The 19,017-nt window shown below is 44.0% G+C and overlaps 1 protein-coding gene across 1 annotated transcript; it reads left to right on the forward strand.

Moving 5' to 3' along the window:
* Positions 1 to 3,392: 3,392 nt before the first annotated feature.
* Positions 3,393 to 15,267, forward strand: phox2a (paired like homeobox 2A; the record flags this gene model as incomplete). Its single annotated transcript, XM_062966829.1, is given in 2 exon segments — positions 3,393 to 3,580; positions 7,249 to 15,267. Coding segments are annotated over 2 exon segments (638 nt in total), but the record flags the coding sequence as incomplete, so codon positions are not given.
* Between the last annotated feature and the right edge of the window lie 3,750 nt (positions 15,268 to 19,017).

Genomic DNA, 19,017 nt, shown 5'->3' on the forward strand with positions numbered 1-19,017 from the left:
TTTCTTTCTTTCTCTCTCCCTTTTTATTTTCATTCCTTTCTCTTACTTCCTTTTTTTTCTTTCTTTCCTTTTTAATTCCTTCCTTCCTTCCTTCCTTCCTTCCTTCCTTCCTTCCTTCCTTCCTTCCTTCCTTCCTTCCTTCCTTCCTTCCTTCCTTCCTTCCTTCCTTCCTTTTTTCCTCCCTCCTTCCCTTCCTTCGAAACCGCCTTCTATGGCCAGTGTAGACCCATCTATTGTCGTACAATGGAAGTGGTGTCAAACTACATTCATTCTCCTCCAGTGATGGGTTTACATTCATTACACGCCCTTCGTGACGAGAAGGGAAACTGCCGCCAATAACACGCGGGGCTTCCTTCTTTCTCCCGGCCTTTGAAACCACTGCTAACGCACTTTGGGAATTATTATTTTTTTTGCAAAACGAATTATTATTATTTATACCCCGATTTATCACTCTTTGATTTTTTTTTTTAAAAAAAACCCGAATGCATGCGATCTTGCTATGAATAGAAAATACTGGGTTGCTGTGAGTTTTCCGGGCCGGTTAAAGCGGTGTCAATCCGCATCTATTCTAGGGTGCAGGTGCCTCCTTAGAAACTGCCATCGTTTCGCTTTCAAGGAATGCTAATTTTTTAAAATATTTATCAAGAGCTCGACGCCTTTAAGATGTTCTAAAGGGGACTAAGAGGAGAAACCGAACTAATTCGTATCTCCCACCTGGAAATAAACTCAGAATGCAAAGGAATAGGCCATTAAGATAGATAGGCATATCTATCTATATGCAATTAAGCAGCAACGAATGTGTATACCCAAATATATACAGCAAACGTGTGTATGTGTGTATATATTCGTTGCTGTATATACATTCGTTGTTGCTTAATTGCATATAGATAGGTAGAGGAAGGAAATAAAAAAGGGAAGGAAGGAAGGAAAGAAAGGAAAAAAAGAAAATAAGAAAGAAAAAAAGAAAGAAAGAAAGAAGGAAAGAAAGAAGGAAAGAAAGAGGTAGGAAGGAAGAGGAAGGAAGGAAGGAAAGAAAAAAGAAGGAAAGAAAAAGGTAGGAAGGAAGAGGAAGGAAGGAAGGAAGGAAGGAAAGAAAGAAAAAAGAAGGAAAGAAAAAGGTAGGAAGGAAGAGGAAGGAAGGAAGGAAGGAAGGAAGGAAAAAAGGAAGAAAAGAAAAAAAGGAAAGAAAGAGGTAGGAAGAGGAAGGAAGGAAAGAAAAAGGAAGGAAGAGAAAGGAAAGAAACGAAGGAAGGAAGGGAAAGAGAGGAAGGAAGGAAGGAAAGAAAGAAAAAAAGAAGGAAGGAAAGAAAGAAAGAGGAAGGAAGGAAGGAAAAAGGAAGGAAGAGAAAGGAAGGAAACAAGAAGGAAGGAAGGGAAAGAGAGGAAGGAAGGAAGGAAGAAAAAAAAGAAGGAAGGAAAAAAAGAAGGAAGGAAAGAAAGAAAGAGGAAGGAAGGAAAAAGGAAGGAAGGGAAAGGAAGGAAACAAGAAGGAAGGAAGGAAGGAAAAAAAGAAGGAAGGAAAGAAAGAAAGAGGAAGGAAGGAAAAAGGAAGGAAGAGAAAGGAAGGAAACAAGAAGGAAGGAAGGAAGGAAGGAAGGAAGGAAGGAAGGAAGGAAGGAAAAAAAGAAGGAAGGAAAGAAAGAAAGAGGAAGGAAGGAAAAAGGAAGGAAGAGAAAGGAAGGAAGGGAAAGAGAGGAAGGAAGGGAAAGAGAGGAAGGAAGGAAGGAAGGAAGGAAGGAAGGAAGGAAGGAAGGAAGGAAGGAAGGAAGGAAGGAAGGAAGGAAGGGAAAGGAAAGAAAAAAGGAAGGAAAGAAAAAGGGCAAAAAGAATAAAGGAAGGAAGAGAAAGGAAGGAAACAAAAAAGGAAAAAAGGAAGGGAAAGAGAGAGGAAGGAAGGAAGGAAGGAAGGAAGGAAGGAAGGAAGGAAGGAAGGGAGGGAGGAAGGGAGGGAGGGAAAGAGAGCACACATAAACATCAGCTGGAGCGCACACCATTTCAACCATAGGCAGGATAAAGCAAGGTGCAAAATTAGTTCCTGCTTCATTGCAAAATAATAATAATAATAATAATAATAATAATAATAATAATAATAATAATAATAATAATAATAAACCCACAAAAGCATATTTTTAAATGCTACCATTTTGCAAGGTTTACTGAAATCAGGAAGCCTCAAAGGGAACTTTTGGATGCTACATAACAGTAATGGTTTGGAGGAAATCCGCCTTTGCTTTCCCATCACCAGACTAACTAGGACTGCATCTGCACTATGCAATGAATGCACTCTGAGAACATAAATACTACTACAGTAGAGTCTCACTTATCCAACACTCGCTTATCCAACGTTCTGGATTATCCAACGCATTTTTGTAGTCAATGTTTTCAATACATCGTGATATTTTGGTGCTAAATTCATAAATACAGTAATTACAACGCAACATGACTGCGTATTGAACTACTTTTTCTGTCCAATTTGTTGTAAAACATGATGTTTTGGTGCTTAATTTGTAAAATCATAACCTAATTTAATGTTTAATAGGCTTTTCCTTAATCTCTCCTTATTATCCAACATATTCGCTTATCCAACGTTCTGCCGGCCCGTTTATGTTGGATAAGTGAGACTGTACTGTACTACCAATAACAACAACAACAACAACAATATGTTGTGAAGCCTTTCATGGCCTGAATCACTGGGTAGCTGTGAATTTTCCGGGCTGTATGGCCATGTTCCTCTAATAATCACTATGTCAGACGACACAGAGAAGCCATTGAAATCCACAAGAAGCATGTGGACAATTTCAACAGAAAGGAGGAAACCATGAGAATAAACAAAACCTGGCTCCCAGTATTATTATTTTTTTAAAAAAAACAACTCTAAAATCAAGACAGTAAATAAAGAGCAACACTAAAAAAAACAACAACAGGGAATTCCAGGCAGGAAACAATCAGGGGCAGCTAACACCTCCCAACAAAGGATTCCCCCAGGGAGGAAGCAGCCAGGCCTTGAAGCAAGGCTATTCAGTGCAAATCAAGGTGGCCAATTGCAACATTCACATTTGCCTCATAGAATCCCAGAATTGGAAAGGACCTCAGGGGCCATCTAGTCCAACCCCCTGCCAGAAGCAGGAAGGTGACATTCAAAGCACCCCCGACAGATGGCCATCCAGCCTCTGCTTAAAAGCCTTCAAAGAAGGAGCCTCCACCACATGCAAGGGCAGAGAGTTCCACTGCTGAACAGCTCTCACAGTGAGAAAGTTCTTCCTGATGTTCAGGTAGAATCTCCTTTCCTGTAGTTTGAAGCCATAGTCTCCATAGCCTACAAATATTTGCATTTCCGTCTTGGCTCTTAAATGCAAGTTGACCACTAGACTCTCTCTTTCTTTTTCTACAAGTTCCCTACAAGTTCTTCTCGGACCCTTCCACCATCAATGAGAAACGGAAGCAGCGCCGGATCCGCACCACTTTCACCAGTTCGCAGCTGAAGGAGCTGGAGAGGGTCTTCGCTGAGACCCACTACCCGGACATTTACACCCGGGAAGAGCTGGCCCTCAAGATAGACCTCACCGAAGCCAGAGTCCAGGTGAGCCATGTCTTCATTTCTCCTCCACAGAAGCATGGGCTTCCTTCCAAGGGTCCCCAGAGGTCATCTAGACCAGGCATGGACCAGCTTCCACAATTCCTAACAGCCTAGATTTGGGGCCCAGATTCAGGGCCCAGAATCCCCAGCTAAAGTCAATGGAATAGAACCTTTGAGTTGGAAGAGGTCCTCCAAAGGTCCTCTAGTCCAACCCCCTATGCAATAAAGGAAAACACAAAGTCTTGTTGTCATCCAAAAGTACTTTCAGCGGGTATGGGCCAACTTGGGCCCTCCAGGTGTTTTGGACTTCAACTCCCACAATTCCTAACAGCCGGTAGGCTGTTAGGAATTGTGGGAGTTGAAGTCCAAAACACCTGGAGGGCCCAAGTTGGCCCATGCCTGGTTTAAAAGCAGCCAAAATCCACCAGCACATGTGTAATGAAGTACGAATTTTGGTTTACAGATGTGTGTTTATGTTTTAAATGGGTAAGTATTACAGTTATTGTATCTCAGCACTCAGAGGCTGGTTGCCATGGAGAAGTAGGTGGAGCCAACTGCCATCTATCTGAAGAAGTGCAGAGTTTAAAAAAGAGAATCAGTCTGTGCTCTGATGAGGCACAGGGAAGATTGATTCTAGGTTGATGTGATCAAGGTGACGCAATTTGTAATTTTGAGTCGGTTTTAAATAAGTTTGGTGACTTATTTAATGTAGTCTGTGACCTGGTAAGGCACAGAGAATCTGTGACAGTATATCACAGGGTTGACTGTGGTTTGAAGTCACTGGATAGTCCAAGTTTTGAAGTAACAGTTAGAAAGGAGCAGAGGAATAGGTTTTAACTACTTTAAGTAAAAGAAGTGATACTTTAGAGAGTTTGATTCATCTCATTCTAGTATTGTAACTGTTAATAAAAATACCTCTACATGAGAAACAACATTGTAACCACTAAGCTTTGTGCCTGAATAAACTTGTTATTGTTCTTCCAACATCTAAGCCTCTGTCGCATACATTTTAAACCAAGTTACACTACCCTTTAAAGTAAAAGGTCTCCTCCCTGAGTCTTTGGTGGTTTGCATCTTTACAACATGGCATTCACATCAAGCCCCAGGTAATAACGTGTTATTGTCAAATCTCGTATCCTTTAGATGATCCCAACCAAAAAGATCTTGTAGATATACAGGCAGTCCTCAAGTTACGAACAAGACATGTTTGGTAGGTCTTGTGTGTGTGTGTGTGTGTGTGTGTATAGGTTGCTTTGAGTTTTCCAGGCTGTCTGGCCATGTTCCAGAAGCATTCTCTCCTGACATTTCACCCACATCTATGACAGGCTACCTCAGAGGTTGTGAGGTCTGTTGGAAACCAGGCAAGTGAGGTTTATATATCTGTGGGATGTCCAGGGTGGGAGGAAGAACTCTTGTCTGTTGGAATCTTGCAACTGATCACCTTCATTAGCATTTAATGGCCTTGCAGATTCAGAGCCTGGCTGCTCCCTACCCGGGGGAATCCTTTGTTGGGAGGTGTTAGCTGGCCCTGGTTGTTTCATGTCTGTTCTCCTGTTTTCAGAGTGTTGTCCTTTATTTACTGTCCTGATTTTAGAGTTTGTTTGTTTTTTTTTAAAAAAAAACAACAACAAAAAACTGGTAGCCAGATTTTGTTTATTTTCATGGTTTCCTCCTTTTTGTGGAAATTGTCTATGTGCTTCTTGTGGATTTCAATGGCTTCTCTGTGTAGCCTGATGTGGTGGTTGTGAGAGTGGTCCAGCATTCCTGTGTTCTCAGATAATAATCTGTGTCCAGGTTGGTTTATCAAGTACTCTGCTATAGGCACTGCAGACTAATTCAGCTATAGCAGAGCACAGTTAACACCTCCCAGACAGAGGATGCCTCCAGGCAACAACAGCCAGGCTGGCTTTATGCAGATACCCTCACGGATTGACTTTGCAGCTTCATGGCCACTCAGTGCTATTCAATGCTTGTTAATTGCAACATCCACACTTGCTTCAAACAGACAAGAGGATGCCTCCAGGCAATAACAGCCAGGCTACCTTCATGTAGATACCCTCAACTGATTGACTTTGCAGCTTCATAGCCATTCAGTGCTATTCAAAGCTTGCTAACTGCAACATTCACACTTGCTTCAAACAGACATGGGTTCTTTCCTCCACACAGGACATTATTCCACATTATTCTGATGTTTTTTAATACTGGTAACCAGATTTAGTTCATTTTCATGGTTTCCTCCTTTCTGTTGTGATGAATTGTGATGTGTTGGGAATTGTGTTGGGAATCTATGAGCGGTTAGACTCAAAAATAACCCTCTTTCGGGGGTGATTCCTCAAAAATACAGCAGAGTAGCAGAAGCACACTTCATAAACAGCAGAAACTTACGTGTGGTGAGCTTGGAGAAGCCTTTGTTTCTCAGAATGGCAAAGGGTTGCAAAGTCTCCTTGAAAGTTCAAAAACATTTATTGAGGTAAAAAGAAATCCATTGTGGATAGAAAAGGTTCTTGGAGCTAACTAGCTCTCTAAGCTAGCATCTAAGGTAGGTAAGCAGGTAAAAATAACAAAAATATCTAAATAGCTGCATTTTGCCAGGAGAGTGGGCAAAATGTGTGCTTCTTAGGTAGAATACAAAGGAGAGATAGATATGGCTAAAGAGATCACATTGCGAACAACAAGGTGGGGAGTGGATGTAAACAGGAAAGCAACAGAGGGAAATCAGCAAAGGCCTATCTAGGCATGCATGGAATATAGAGAGGTTTCCCTTAATCTAACCTATCCACTACCTAACTAATAGATGAGACTTGTGTAGTCCTGTAAAAGAGGGTAGAGTAGAAGACCCAATTAATAACGAATAGATGACCTAAATAATAAAAGATAACTGCCACCGATTAGTGGAAATGCAGCCACCACTGTGTGGAGAAACACCTTTAGATTATAAAAGTGCTCAACCACCCAATAACTCAGAGGAAGCTTTTCACTTTATTCGGTGTTAAAATGGTAGCACAATTGTGCTGAGGGAGTCTATAGACGACAGAAGCTTTGATGTAAAAAGAACAATATCAAGTGTATCCAGGCACAAGCTTGGTGGTTACAAAAGATGTTCACTTATTAACAGTTACAAAACTAGAATGAGATGAATCAAACTCTCTAAAATATCACTTCTTTTACTTAAAGTAGTTAAAACTTCTTCCTCTGCTCTTTTCTAAACTGTTACTTCAATGGATCTCTGTGAGTCCAGCTGGGATTGGTTCCCAAAGTCTGAAACTTGGACTATCCAGTGACTTCAAACCACAGTCACCCTTGTGATATACTATCACAGATTCTCTGTGCCTTTCCAGGATACAGACTACATTAAATAAGTCACCAAATTTATTTGAAACCGACACAAAATGAACAATTGAGTCTCCTTGATCCCATCAACCTGGAATCAATCTTCCCTGTGCCTCATCAGAGCACAGACTGAGGCTTCACTTTTAAAAACCTCTTCACTTCTCCTCTCCTCGGCAGATGGCTCCGCCCACATCTCTATGGCAACTGCCTCAGAGGAGAGCCACTACATGGCTGCCGCCGTCACACCTACGCAACCAAACCACAAGCAGTTAAACACAACAAACATGAATACAAAACTCATACTTCATTACACCTCCTCTCTCTCTCTCTCTTTCTCCCAGGTCTGGTTCCAGAACCGCCGGGCCAAGTTCCGGAAGCAGGAGCGTGCGGCCAACGCCAAGGGCCAGAACGGCAACGGGGGCTCCTCCTCGTCCGGCAAGAAGGCTGACCCACGTTCTTCCTCCGAGGACGACGAGTCCAAGGAGTCCAACTGCAGCCCGACCCCGGACAGCACGGCCTCCTTGCCCTCGGCCGGCAGCCTCAACAGTCCTGGCGGAGGGGGCAGCCTCAGCCCCAGCCCAGGCAGCGGTCAGCCTGGCATGGGCTCCGGCCACGGTGCTCAGGTCCTCAAGAACCAGGCCCTGTGGGCCGGGGTCAGCACCAGCAGCGGGGCCAACGCGGCCGACCTCCTCAAGGCCTGGCAGCCGGCCGAAGCCATGCCGGGGCCCTTCTCCGGCGTCCTGTCCTCCTTCCACAGGAAGCCCAACCCGCTCAAGGCCAACCTCTTCTAACCGGCCACACGCGGCCACCAACTCCACCGAGTGTCCTGGGAAAAGGACCGTGCAACTGACTCTTGGAAGGGACACAAAAGGTTGCCAACTCCATCGAGGATCTTGGGATAATGATTCACTCCATCCAAAGCCCTTCTGTAGCTGCTGCTTGGGGAATGGATACTCCGGAAGCTGAAAGGGAATGACAGCCGTCGTCTCTTCACCTATAATTCCAGCCAAGTGACCAACTACTGGACTTGTTCTTCTTCTTATGTTTATTTATACCCCGCTTTTTGTCTTCACAAAACCTGAAGGCCACAAAAGGTCACCGACTCCGTCAAGTGTCCTGGGAAAAAGACTCTTCCTTCCTGACCACGCAACTGACTCTTGGAAGGGACACCAAAGGTTGCCAACTCTATCAAGGATCTTGGAATAATAGTTACTCTCCATGCATCCACATCCCATCTATAGCTTCTGCTTTCGGTATCAATGGGACCATGCTTCAGGGAATGACTTCTCCTGAAGCTGCAAGGGCATGACAGCCGTAGTCTCTTCCACATCTGTATTTCCAGACAAGTGACCAACTACTAGTTCTTCTTCTTCTTCTGTTTATTTATACCCCACTTGTTCTCTCCACAACCAACCTGAAGGCCACAAAAGGTCACCAAGTCCGTCACGTGTCCTGGGAAGAGGACTGACCACGCAACTGACTCTTGGAAGGGACACCAAAGGTTGCCAACTCCATTGAGGATCTTGGAATAATAGTTCTTCCTCTCCATCCATCCACAGCCCTTCAGTAGTTGCTGCTTTCGGTACCAATGAGGCCACACTTTCAGGAATGGAGAATCCAGAAGCTGAAAGGGAATGACAGCTGTAGTCTCTTCCTTATCTGTAGCTCCAGCCAAGTGACCAGCTACTGGATTTGTTCTTCTTCTTATGTTTATTTATACCCCACCTTTTCTCTCCACAACCAACCTGAAGGCCACAAAAGGTCACTGACTCCATCAAGTGTCCTGGGAAAAAGACTCTTCCTTCCTGACCATGCAACTGACTCTTGGAAGGGACACAAAAAGTTGCCAATTCCATTGAGGATCTTGGAATAATAGCTCCACAGCCCTTCTGTAACTTTAGGTACCAATGGGACCACGCTTTGGGGAATGACTTCTCCTGAAGCTGCAAGGGAATGACAGCGTCGTCTCTTCATCTATAATTCCAGCCAAGTGACCAACTACTAGACTTGCTCTTCTTATTGGAAGGGACACAAAAGGTTGCCAACTCCATTGAGGATCTTGGAATAATAGTTCCTCCTCTCCATCCATCCATCCATTGCCTTTCTGGAGCTGCTGCTTTCGGTACCAATGGGACCATGCTTCAGGGAATAACTTCTCCTGAAGCTGTAAGGGCATGACAGTCGTAGTCTCTTCCACATCTGTATTTCCAGCCAAGTGAAACTACTGGACTTGTTCTTCTCCTTCTTATGTTTATTTATACCCCACTTGTTCTCTCCACAACCAACCTGAGAGTCACAAAAGGTCACCGACTCCATCAAGTGTGCTAGGAAAGGGACTCTTTCTTCCTGACCACACGACTGACTCTTGGAAGGGACACAAAAGGTTGCCAACTCCATCGAGGATCTTGGAATAATAGTTCCTCCTCTCCTTCCATTCACAGCCCTTCTGTAGTTGCTGCTTTCGGTACCAATAAGACCACACTTTCAGGAATGACTTCTCCTGAAGCTGCAAGGGAATGACAGCATAGTCTCTTCATCCATAATTCCAGCCAAGTGACCAATTACTGGACTTGTTCTCCTTTTTCTTACATTTATTTATACCCCACTTTTTGTCTCCACAACCAACCTGAAGGCCACAAAAGGTCACCGACTCCATCAAGTGTCCTGGGAAAAAGACTTCCTTCCTGACCAAGTTATTGACTCTTGGAAGGGACACAATTTGTTGCCAACTCCACCAAGAATCTTTGAATAATAGTTCCTCCTCTCCATCCACTCACTGCCCTTCTGTAGCTGCTGCTTTCAGTACCAATGGGACCAGACTTTCGGGAATGGCAAATACGGAAGCTTCAAGGGAACGACAGCCATCATCTCTTCCTTATCTATAACTCCAGCCAAGTGACCAACTTCTAGGTCACCTTAACCTAGGTTCTAGGTCACCTTAACCAACTTGATGGCCATAAGAGGTGTCCCAGAAAAACCACTTCCTGGACACTCAACTGGCTCTTGGAAGAGCAAGGACCACAAATGGTTGTTGTATGTTTTCCGGGCTGTATGGCCATATTCCAGAAGTATTCTCTCCTGACGTTTCACCCACATCTATGGCAGGCATCCTCAGAGGTTGCGAGGACCACAAATGCTTGCCAACTCCACTGAAGATCTTGGAATAAACATTCCTCCTTTCCATCAGTCTATTGACAGCCCTTATGTAGCTGCTACTTTCTGGCCATACTTTGGGCAATGGCTTCTCCTGAGGCTGCAAGGGAATGGCTGACATTGGCTCTTCCACATCTATATTTCCAGCCAACAATGACTATTATTATTATTATTATTATTATTATTATTATTATTATTATTATTATTATTATTATTTATACCCCCCTTTTCTCTCTGCACGGAGACTCTTGACCAACCTGAGGGCCACAAAAGGTCCTGGGACCACTTAACTGACTCTTGGAAGAGCGAAGGCCACAAATGGTTGCCAACTCCATTGAGGATCTTGGAATAATAATTCCTCCTTTCCATCTGTCCATCCACAGTCCTTCTGTAGCTGCTACTATCTGGAAGGAGACCCTTGACCAACCTGAGGGCCACAAAAGGTCACCAAGTCCATCAAGTGTCCTGGGAAAAGGACTCTTCCTTCCTGACCTTATAACTGACTCTTGGAAGAGCAAAGGCCACAAATGGTTGCCAACTCCATTGAGGATCTTGGAATTATAATTCCTCCTTTCCATCCATCCACTGCTCTTTTGTAGCTCCTGCTTTCTATACCAATGGGACCACCCTTGTAGGAATGGCGAATTCAGAAGCTGCAAGGAAATGACAGCCAGCATCTCTTCCATATCTGTGGCTCTAACCAAGTGACCAACTGATGGACTGCCTCTCCTGATGGACATCCCATCCCTGGAAGACTTGCCCATGGACTGACCTTTGCAAGCCTCTCCTGATGGACATCCCATCCCTGGAAGTCTTGACCCAATGTCCTCGAGTCAATGGTTTCCTCATCCGGCGTGAAGGAGAGATTCACAACGCAAAAGAAAGCCATCTCAGCGCAATGGTGAGACTTTGGAGACCAGCATTTGAGTCTCCACTTGGCCATGGGAGGTCACACTGTCTCAGCCACAGAAGGAAGCAAAGGCTGATGCCCTTTGAGCAAAGGAAACACTGTGATGGGGCCACCGAATGAGTAGGAGGCACATGACAATAATAACAAAGTGCTTCAAAGGAACTCTTTTTGCTTTTTCTGCGTTGGATTTCTCCTTGGGAAGAACCGAATGCCTTGATAATGTCAACACAAGTCTGCAGTTCTCAGTGAGGAAATGGTTTTGCATTCTGCTCCTTCTCTGGTGACTTCTTGCCTTGTTTAGGTAAGGCTTCTCAAGCTATCCTGTGTGAGTTTTCTCCCCATAACGTGCCAGGGACTGATACCCTACTTGTGCCATATTGTGTCCAGACTTCTTTGGAAACTCCCTGTGGACCACTAGCCAAGGGCTCATGGACTGGCACCAGTCTGGTTGAGGCCACAAGGGCCTTGGTTCCTCCAATTGCCAATGATTTATTAGAAGTCTATGGCTGTCTACTGCCACGTGAAAAAGAAAGGAGAAATTGAGATTTCCGCAAGGGCTAGTGAGCAATTCGGAGACCTGAAGCCTTCTTTGAGTTGGAGTAAAAGATCCACATTTCCATTTCGAGGTGTTTTGGATCAAACCTTCAGCTTTGATCCATCAGGACAATATTGTGTCAGGACAAGTAACATCATTGACTGGAAGCAAGCACATGGGAATGCTAGATGATGTGCCACAATCCGAACGGGACCAATCTTCCTTCCATTTGACCATTTCCGAACCAAACTGGACCAATCTTCCTTCCATTCCACATTCCCACACCGTCTTCTTCCTTTCCAGATGTCAGGGCTTCCTTTGGACTTTACAGAGGACACCTTGCTCCTATCTTGTCTCCTCCAAAATGGAGATGTTGGAAAGGGGCGCATTTTGAACCTTTCCATGGCAACATTTGGACTTTAAACGGAGACTGTTTTTGTGAACTCTGGGAGAGAGAAAAAATGCAAAGCCAGAGGAGGCAGGAAACCCTTCTGGCTGAAGAAAGCTCCTTTTGGGAAGAACCTATATCAAAAGCCCTCCTTGACCTTCGTGTGCTGCTGGTAAATATACGAGGGTTGAATGAAAAGTAATGCCTCCACCTTCATAACTCCTCAACAGATGGCAGTACTGGTATGTGGCAGGGACCGGCTTGTTCAGTAGACTCTCCTCTACAGTTCCATTTGGTGGGAAGCCTTAGCATTGAACGGTTGTGTTGTTAAAGTGCCAAGTATGGAACCCTGCACAGACGGGGAAGCCTTATCATTGAACTGTTGTGTTGTTAAAGTGAAAAGTATGGAATCCTGTGCAGACGGGGAAGCCTTAGCATTGAACGGTTGTGTTGTTAAAGTGCCAAGTATGGAACCCTGTGCAGACGGTCGGTCAGTGCAACTTAAGCAATGTGCAGTCATTGAATTCATGACGGCAGAAGGTGTCACCCCAAAGGAGATTCCTCAGAGAATGCAAGCTGCTTATGGTGATTGTGTGGATGTGAGTGCTGTGCATCATTGGGTGAGTAAGTTTAAAAATGTTGAGGTGGGAACATCTGCTGTCAAGAATTTAATGACTGCATGTTGCTTAAGCTGCACTGACCGACCGTCTGTGCAGGGTTCCATACTTCGCACATTAACAATACAACCGTTCAATGCTAAGGCTTCCCCGTCTGCGCAGGGTTCCATACTTCACACTTTAACAACACAACCGTTCAATGCTAAGGCTTCCCCGTCTGCGCAGGGTTCCATACTTCGCACTTTAAGAACACAACCGTTCAATGCTAAGGCTTCCCCGTCTGCGCAGGGTTCCATACTTCACACTTTAACAACACAACCGTTCAATGCTAAGGCTTCCCCGTCTGCGCAGGGTTCCATACTTCGCACTTTAACAACACAACCGTTCAATGCTAAGGCTTCCCCGTCTGCGCAGGGTTCCATACTTCACACTTTAACAACACAACCGTTCAATGCTAAGGCTTCCCCGTCTGCGCAGGGTTCCATACTTCACACTTTAACAACACAACCGTTCAATGCTAAGGCTTCCCCGTCTGCGCAGGGTTCCATACTTCACACTTTAACAACACAACCGTTCAATGCTAAGGCTTCCCCGTCTGCGCAGGGTTCCATACTTCACACTTTAACAACACAACCGTTCAATGCTAAGGCTTCCCCGTCTGCGCAGGGTTCCATACTTCGCACTTTAACAACACAACCGTTCAATGCTAAGGCTTCCCCGTCTGCGCAGGGTTCCATACTTCGCACTTTAACAACACAACCGTTCAATGCTAAGGCTTCCCCGTCTGCGCAGGGTTCCATACTTCACACTTTAACAACACAACCGTTCAATGCTAAGGCTTCCCCGTCTTCGCAGGGTTCCATACTTCGCACTTTAACAACACAACCGTTCAATGCTAAGGCTTCCCCGTCTGCGCAGGGTTCCATACTTCACACTTTAACAACACAACCGTTCAATGCTAAGGCTTCCCCGTCTGCGCAGGGTTCCATACTTCACACTTTAACAACACAACCGTTCAATGCTAAGGCTTCCCCGTCTGCGCAGGGTTCCATACTTCACACTTTAACAACACAACCGTTCAATGCTAAGGCTTCCCCGTCTGCGCAGGGTTCCATACTTCACACTTTAACAACACAACCGTTCAATGCTAAGGCTTCCCCGTCTGCGCAGGGTTCCATACTTCACACTTTAACAACACAACCGTTCAATGCTAAGGCTTCCCCGTCTGCGCAGGGTTCCATACTTCACATTTTAACAACACAACCGTTCAATGCTAAGGCTTCGTCTGCGCAGGGTTCCATACTTCGCACTTTAAGAACACAACCATTCAATGCTAAGGCTTCCCCGTCTGCGCAGGGTTCCATACTTCACACTTTAACAACACAACCGTTCAATGCTAAGGCTTCCCCGTCTGCGCAGGGTTCCATACTTCACACTTTAACAACACAACCGTTCAATGCTAAGGCTTCCCCGTCTGCGCAGGGTTCCATACTTCACACTTTAACAACACAACCGTTCAATGCTAAGGTTTCCCCGTCTGCGCAGGGTTCCAAACTTCGTGCTTTAACAACACGACTGTTTAACAACCCTGTTGTTAAATACACTTTAACAACACAACCGTTCAATGCTAAGGCTTCCTGCCAAATGGAACTGTAGAGGAGAGTCTACTGAACAAGCCAGGACCTGCCGCAGACCAGGACTGCCATCTGTTGAGGAGTTACGAAGGTGGAGGCATTACTTTTCATTCAACCCTCATATCAAGGGCATCATGACCCCGCTTACAAGCCCTTTGGACTGAACATCTGTATGGGACCCCTGGTCGGTGTGTGAGATTCTGCTCCAGATGGTAATGTGTGTAAGATTTATTGCAAACATGGGAAAGTTTTTGTTTGTGTGTGTTTGGGGTGCGGCTGTGTTTGGATGCTCTCTTGCTCCTTTCGCCGGGAGATCAGGCACAAATTGGGCATTGATTCCAGAGTCTCCAAGCCTTGTTGAGGTCACTAAATGTGAGCCAGGATCGGTGGAAACATAGGGCTAGGTCTTTCAACAAATACATGCACAGGAACATCTGGAAGGGACACATCTGGCCTTGTGCAGAGGTTGAGAGCTTCCACGGTGCTTGGAATAAAGTGCCAATCAAACTCTCTTGTGGTTTCACAAAACAATTTGGCTGGTGGTTGATGCAACTCCATAGTCGTGTTCCTGCTCATGTGCCATGTTCTTGGGCAAGGGGAAATGATGCACAGGGGCTTTATCTGCAATCTTAGCCCACATCTGCACCAACAATTTAATGCAGTTCGAAGCTAGCTTCAAACTTGTGATGGCCAAGGGTGCAAAAGAAAGCCCATGGTTTGTTTCCATCCTCATTCAGGCCACAAACACAGCCCAGGATTTCAAGTGGAATCTTCTTGAGACCAATTGTGTTGTGCCATGGATTGGACTTTGCCTCCCATCAGCCCAGCTCGGCCAACGATAATGGATTATGGGATATGCAGCTCCAAGCATCAAAAGTTGGAGACTCACTGTGACAAGGCTGAATTTATTGGGCTGAGAGTGTGGCACTCCCTCAATCCAATAGCCAATGTGGGATCTCCAAAGTTACCTATTTTGGACGAATGTTGCTGCGCCGAGCTTGTTTCCTTTTAGTTTCCTTCCTTTTTAAAAAAAAAAACCAAAACAAAGAGACCCGTTCTGTAATTTATTGATATCATTTGCAAACTGTTATGCTAATCCAAATAAACTTAATTTATTGAAGAACTCCTGGCTCTCATGTCTCGTCTGCAACTGAACAGGCCCAGCTCTGTATCTTTGCATTTCGTTTTTCCTGCCTAAGTGTTTATAAAGTATTTACAATAGAGTCTCGCTTATCCAACACTCGTTTATCCAACGTTCTGGATTATCCAAGGCATTTTTGTAGTCAATGTTTTCAATACATCGGGATATTTTGGTGCTAAATTCATAAATACAGTACAGTAGAGTCTCACTTATCCAACATTCACTTATCCAACGTTCTGGATTATCCAAGGCATTTTTGTAGTCAATGTTTTCAATACATTGGGATATTTTGGTGCTAAATTCATAAATACAGTACAGTAGAGTCTCACTTATCCAACATTCACTTATCCAACGTTCTGGATTATCCAAGGCATTTTTGTAGTCAATGTTTTCAATACATCGGGATATTTTGGTGCTAAATTCATAAATACAGTACAGTAGAGTCTCACTTATCCAACATTTGCTTATCCAACATTCTGGATTATCCAAGGCATTTTTGTAGTCAATGTTTTCAATATATCGTAATATTTTGGTGCTAAATTCGTAAATACAGTAATTACTACATAGCATTACTGCGTATTGAACTACTTTTTCTGTCAAATTTGTTGTACAACAGATGTTTTGGTGCTTAATTTGTAAAATCATAAACTAATTTGATGTTTAATGGGCTTTTCTTTAATGCCTCCTTATTATCCAACATATTCACTTATCCAATGTTCTGCCGGCCTGTTTATGTTGGATAAGTGAGACTCTACTGTAATTACTACATAGCATTACTGTTCATTGAACTACTTTTTCTGTCAAATTTGTTGTATAACATGATGTTTTTGTGCTTAATTTGTAAAATCATAACCTAATTTGATGTGTAATAGGCTTTTCCTTAATCCCTCCTTATTATCCAACATATTCGCTTATCCAACGTTCTGCCGGCCCGTTTATGTTGGATAAGTGAGACTCTACTGTATTTATTTTATTTATTTACCGTATTTATATCCCGCCTTTCTCAACCCCTGGGGGGACTCAAGGTGGCTTACATAGTGCCTTCAAGCATAAAACATGAGAAAGTTATATTAAGATTGAAATAAGTGTACATAAAAACATATTTAAATATAATCCCATGTTAAGACGCAACATCCAAAAAGCAAAGTCTAAGGCCAATCCAGAGACAATGGCACGATTTCAAGTAAACTTATGGCACAACTATTGTAGAGTCTCACTTATCCAACATAAACGGGCCAGTAGAACGTTGGATAAGCGATTATGTTGGATAATAAGGAGGGATTAAGGAAAAGCCTATTAAACATCAAATTAGGTTATGATTTTACAAATTAAGCACCAAAACATCATGTTAGACAACAACATTGACAGAAAAAGTAGTTCAATACATGGTAATGCTATGTAGTAATTACTGTATTTACGAATTTAGTACCAAAATATCATGATGTATTGAAAACATTGTCTACAAAAATGCCTTGGATAATCCAGAACGTTGGATAAGTGAGACTCTACTGTACTTCTCAAAGGCTTGCTCCCAAAGCCAGGTTTTAACTCTCTCTCTGAAAGCCAAGATCTTACATTTGTCCTTGTTGAAATTGACAAGAAAAAAATCAGGGCCAGCTAACACTTCCCCCAGGCAGGAAGCATCCAAGCTTTCAAGCTGCAAGGCTTTTCAATGCTAATCAAGGTGGCCAATGGCAACATTCACACTGGCCTCCAACAGGCAAGAGTTCTTTCTTTCTCCCACCCTGAGAGATATAAACCCCACTTGCCTAGTTTCCAACAGACCTCACAACCTCTGAGGATGCCTGCCATAGATGTGGGTGAAACGTCAGGAGAGAATGCTTCTGGAACATGGCCAGACAGCCCGGAAAACTCACAGCAACCCATCTTGATCCATGGCCCTTATCATGTCTCCTCTCTCTCAGGCTTCTTTTCTGCAGACTAAACATGTCCAGTTCTTTCAGCCGCTCCTCATAGAGCTCGTTCTCCAGATCTTGGATCATTCTCTCTCAGCCTCAAGAGGAAGACAAAGGCCAATCCTCATTGAATAAACAATTATACATTGCTAAAAGAAACACACCAGAGAACCGTTATTAAGCAAACGAATCCTTTTTATTGCATCGCTGGTGGGAAGGGGAACAAAAACAAACAAGACTAATAACAAAATGTGAAATTTTGCAACGGAGTCAATAAATCCTTGCAATTCCTGCCTCGGCCCCTGTCCTATTGAGCCAGAAAGGAGACATTTTTCAAAAATAAGAATTAAAAATAATGTGTTGCTGTGAGTTTTCCGGGCTGTCTGGAAAAGAGAATGTTCCAGAAGCATTCTCTCCTGACGTTACGCCCACATCTATGGCAGACATCCTCAGAGGTTGTGTGGTCTGCTGAAAACTAGACAAGTGGGGTATATATATATGTGTGTGTGTGTGTGTGTGTGTGTGTGGAATGATGTTCAGGGTGGGAGAAATAACTCTTTTGTCTGTTGGAGGCAAGTGTGAATGTTGACGTTGGACCCTTTGATTAGCATTGAATGGCTTTGCAGCTTCAAAGATTAGCTGCTTCCTGGCGGAGTTCTTCGTTAGAAGGTGTTATCTGGCCCTGATTGTCTCCTGTCTGGAAACAGGGTCAAGTTAATCAGGGCCAGCTAACACCTCCCAACAAAGGATTCCCTCGGGCAGGAAGCAGCCAGGCTTTGAAGCTTCAAGGCCATCCAATGCGAATCAAGGGGGACAACTGAAACATTCACAACTGCCTCAAACAGACAAGAGTTCTTTCTCCCACCCTGGAATCAGGGTCAGTTAATCAGGGCCAGCTAACAACTCCCAACAAAGGATTCCCTCGGGCAGGAAGCAGCCAGGCTTTGAAGCTTCAAGGCCATCCAATGCGAATCAAGGGGGACAACCGAAACATTCACAACTGCCTCAAGCAGACAAGAGTTCTTTCTCCCATGCTGGAATCAGGGTCAGTTAATCAGGGCCAGCTAATACCTCCCAACAAAGGATTCCCTCGGGCAGGAATCAGCCTGGCTTTGAACCTGTGAGGCCATTCATCGCTAATCAAGCTGGCCAAGCAGACAAGAGTTCTTTCTCCCACCCTGGACATTATTCCGCAGATATATAAACCTTACTTGCCAGACCTAACAACCTCTAAGGATGCTTGCCAAAGGTGTGGGCGAAACGTCAGGAAAGAATGCTTCCGAAGCATGGCCATACAACCCAGAAAACTTACAGCCACCCAGTGATTTCGGCCGTGAAAACCTTCAACAACACAGTAATAATAATAATAATAATCGTTAAATTAAAACATACATGTTTAAAAAATAAAATAGGCACACGTGTGTATAAAATAGAGCAAGGGGAGGAAATTTAGTAGGGTTAGAGTCACGCCAAATGCTAATAATAATAATAATAATAAACAAAGTTCAAATAATAATAAGAGAATAAAAATGTTCACAAACTAAAGTATAACAATTACAGGAAGAGGGCAAAATAGAAACAATTAACTGGGGAGGAAAACAAGGCCCATCCTTCATTTCCATGGCCAAAGCCTTGCTCTGGAGCATCGTCCAGTTGTCCGAACGTCCTCTGGACAGACAGCCGGACCTTGGCCTTCCTCCCTCTGGACCCTCTTTTTGCATCAAGTAAGGCACTGGGAAAGAGGCCAATTTTGCAAGAAGGAAGACCCAGGCCCTGTTAAATTTCTAGCCATGATCCAGGTTCCTGCCTGGGATTG

This window comes from Anolis carolinensis, unplaced genomic scaffold (assembly GCF_035594765.1).
Source record: "Anolis carolinensis isolate JA03-04 unplaced genomic scaffold, rAnoCar3.1.pri scaffold_33, whole genome shotgun sequence".
In the NCBI taxonomy this organism is placed as follows: Eukaryota; Metazoa; Chordata; class Lepidosauria; order Squamata; family Dactyloidae; genus Anolis; species Anolis carolinensis.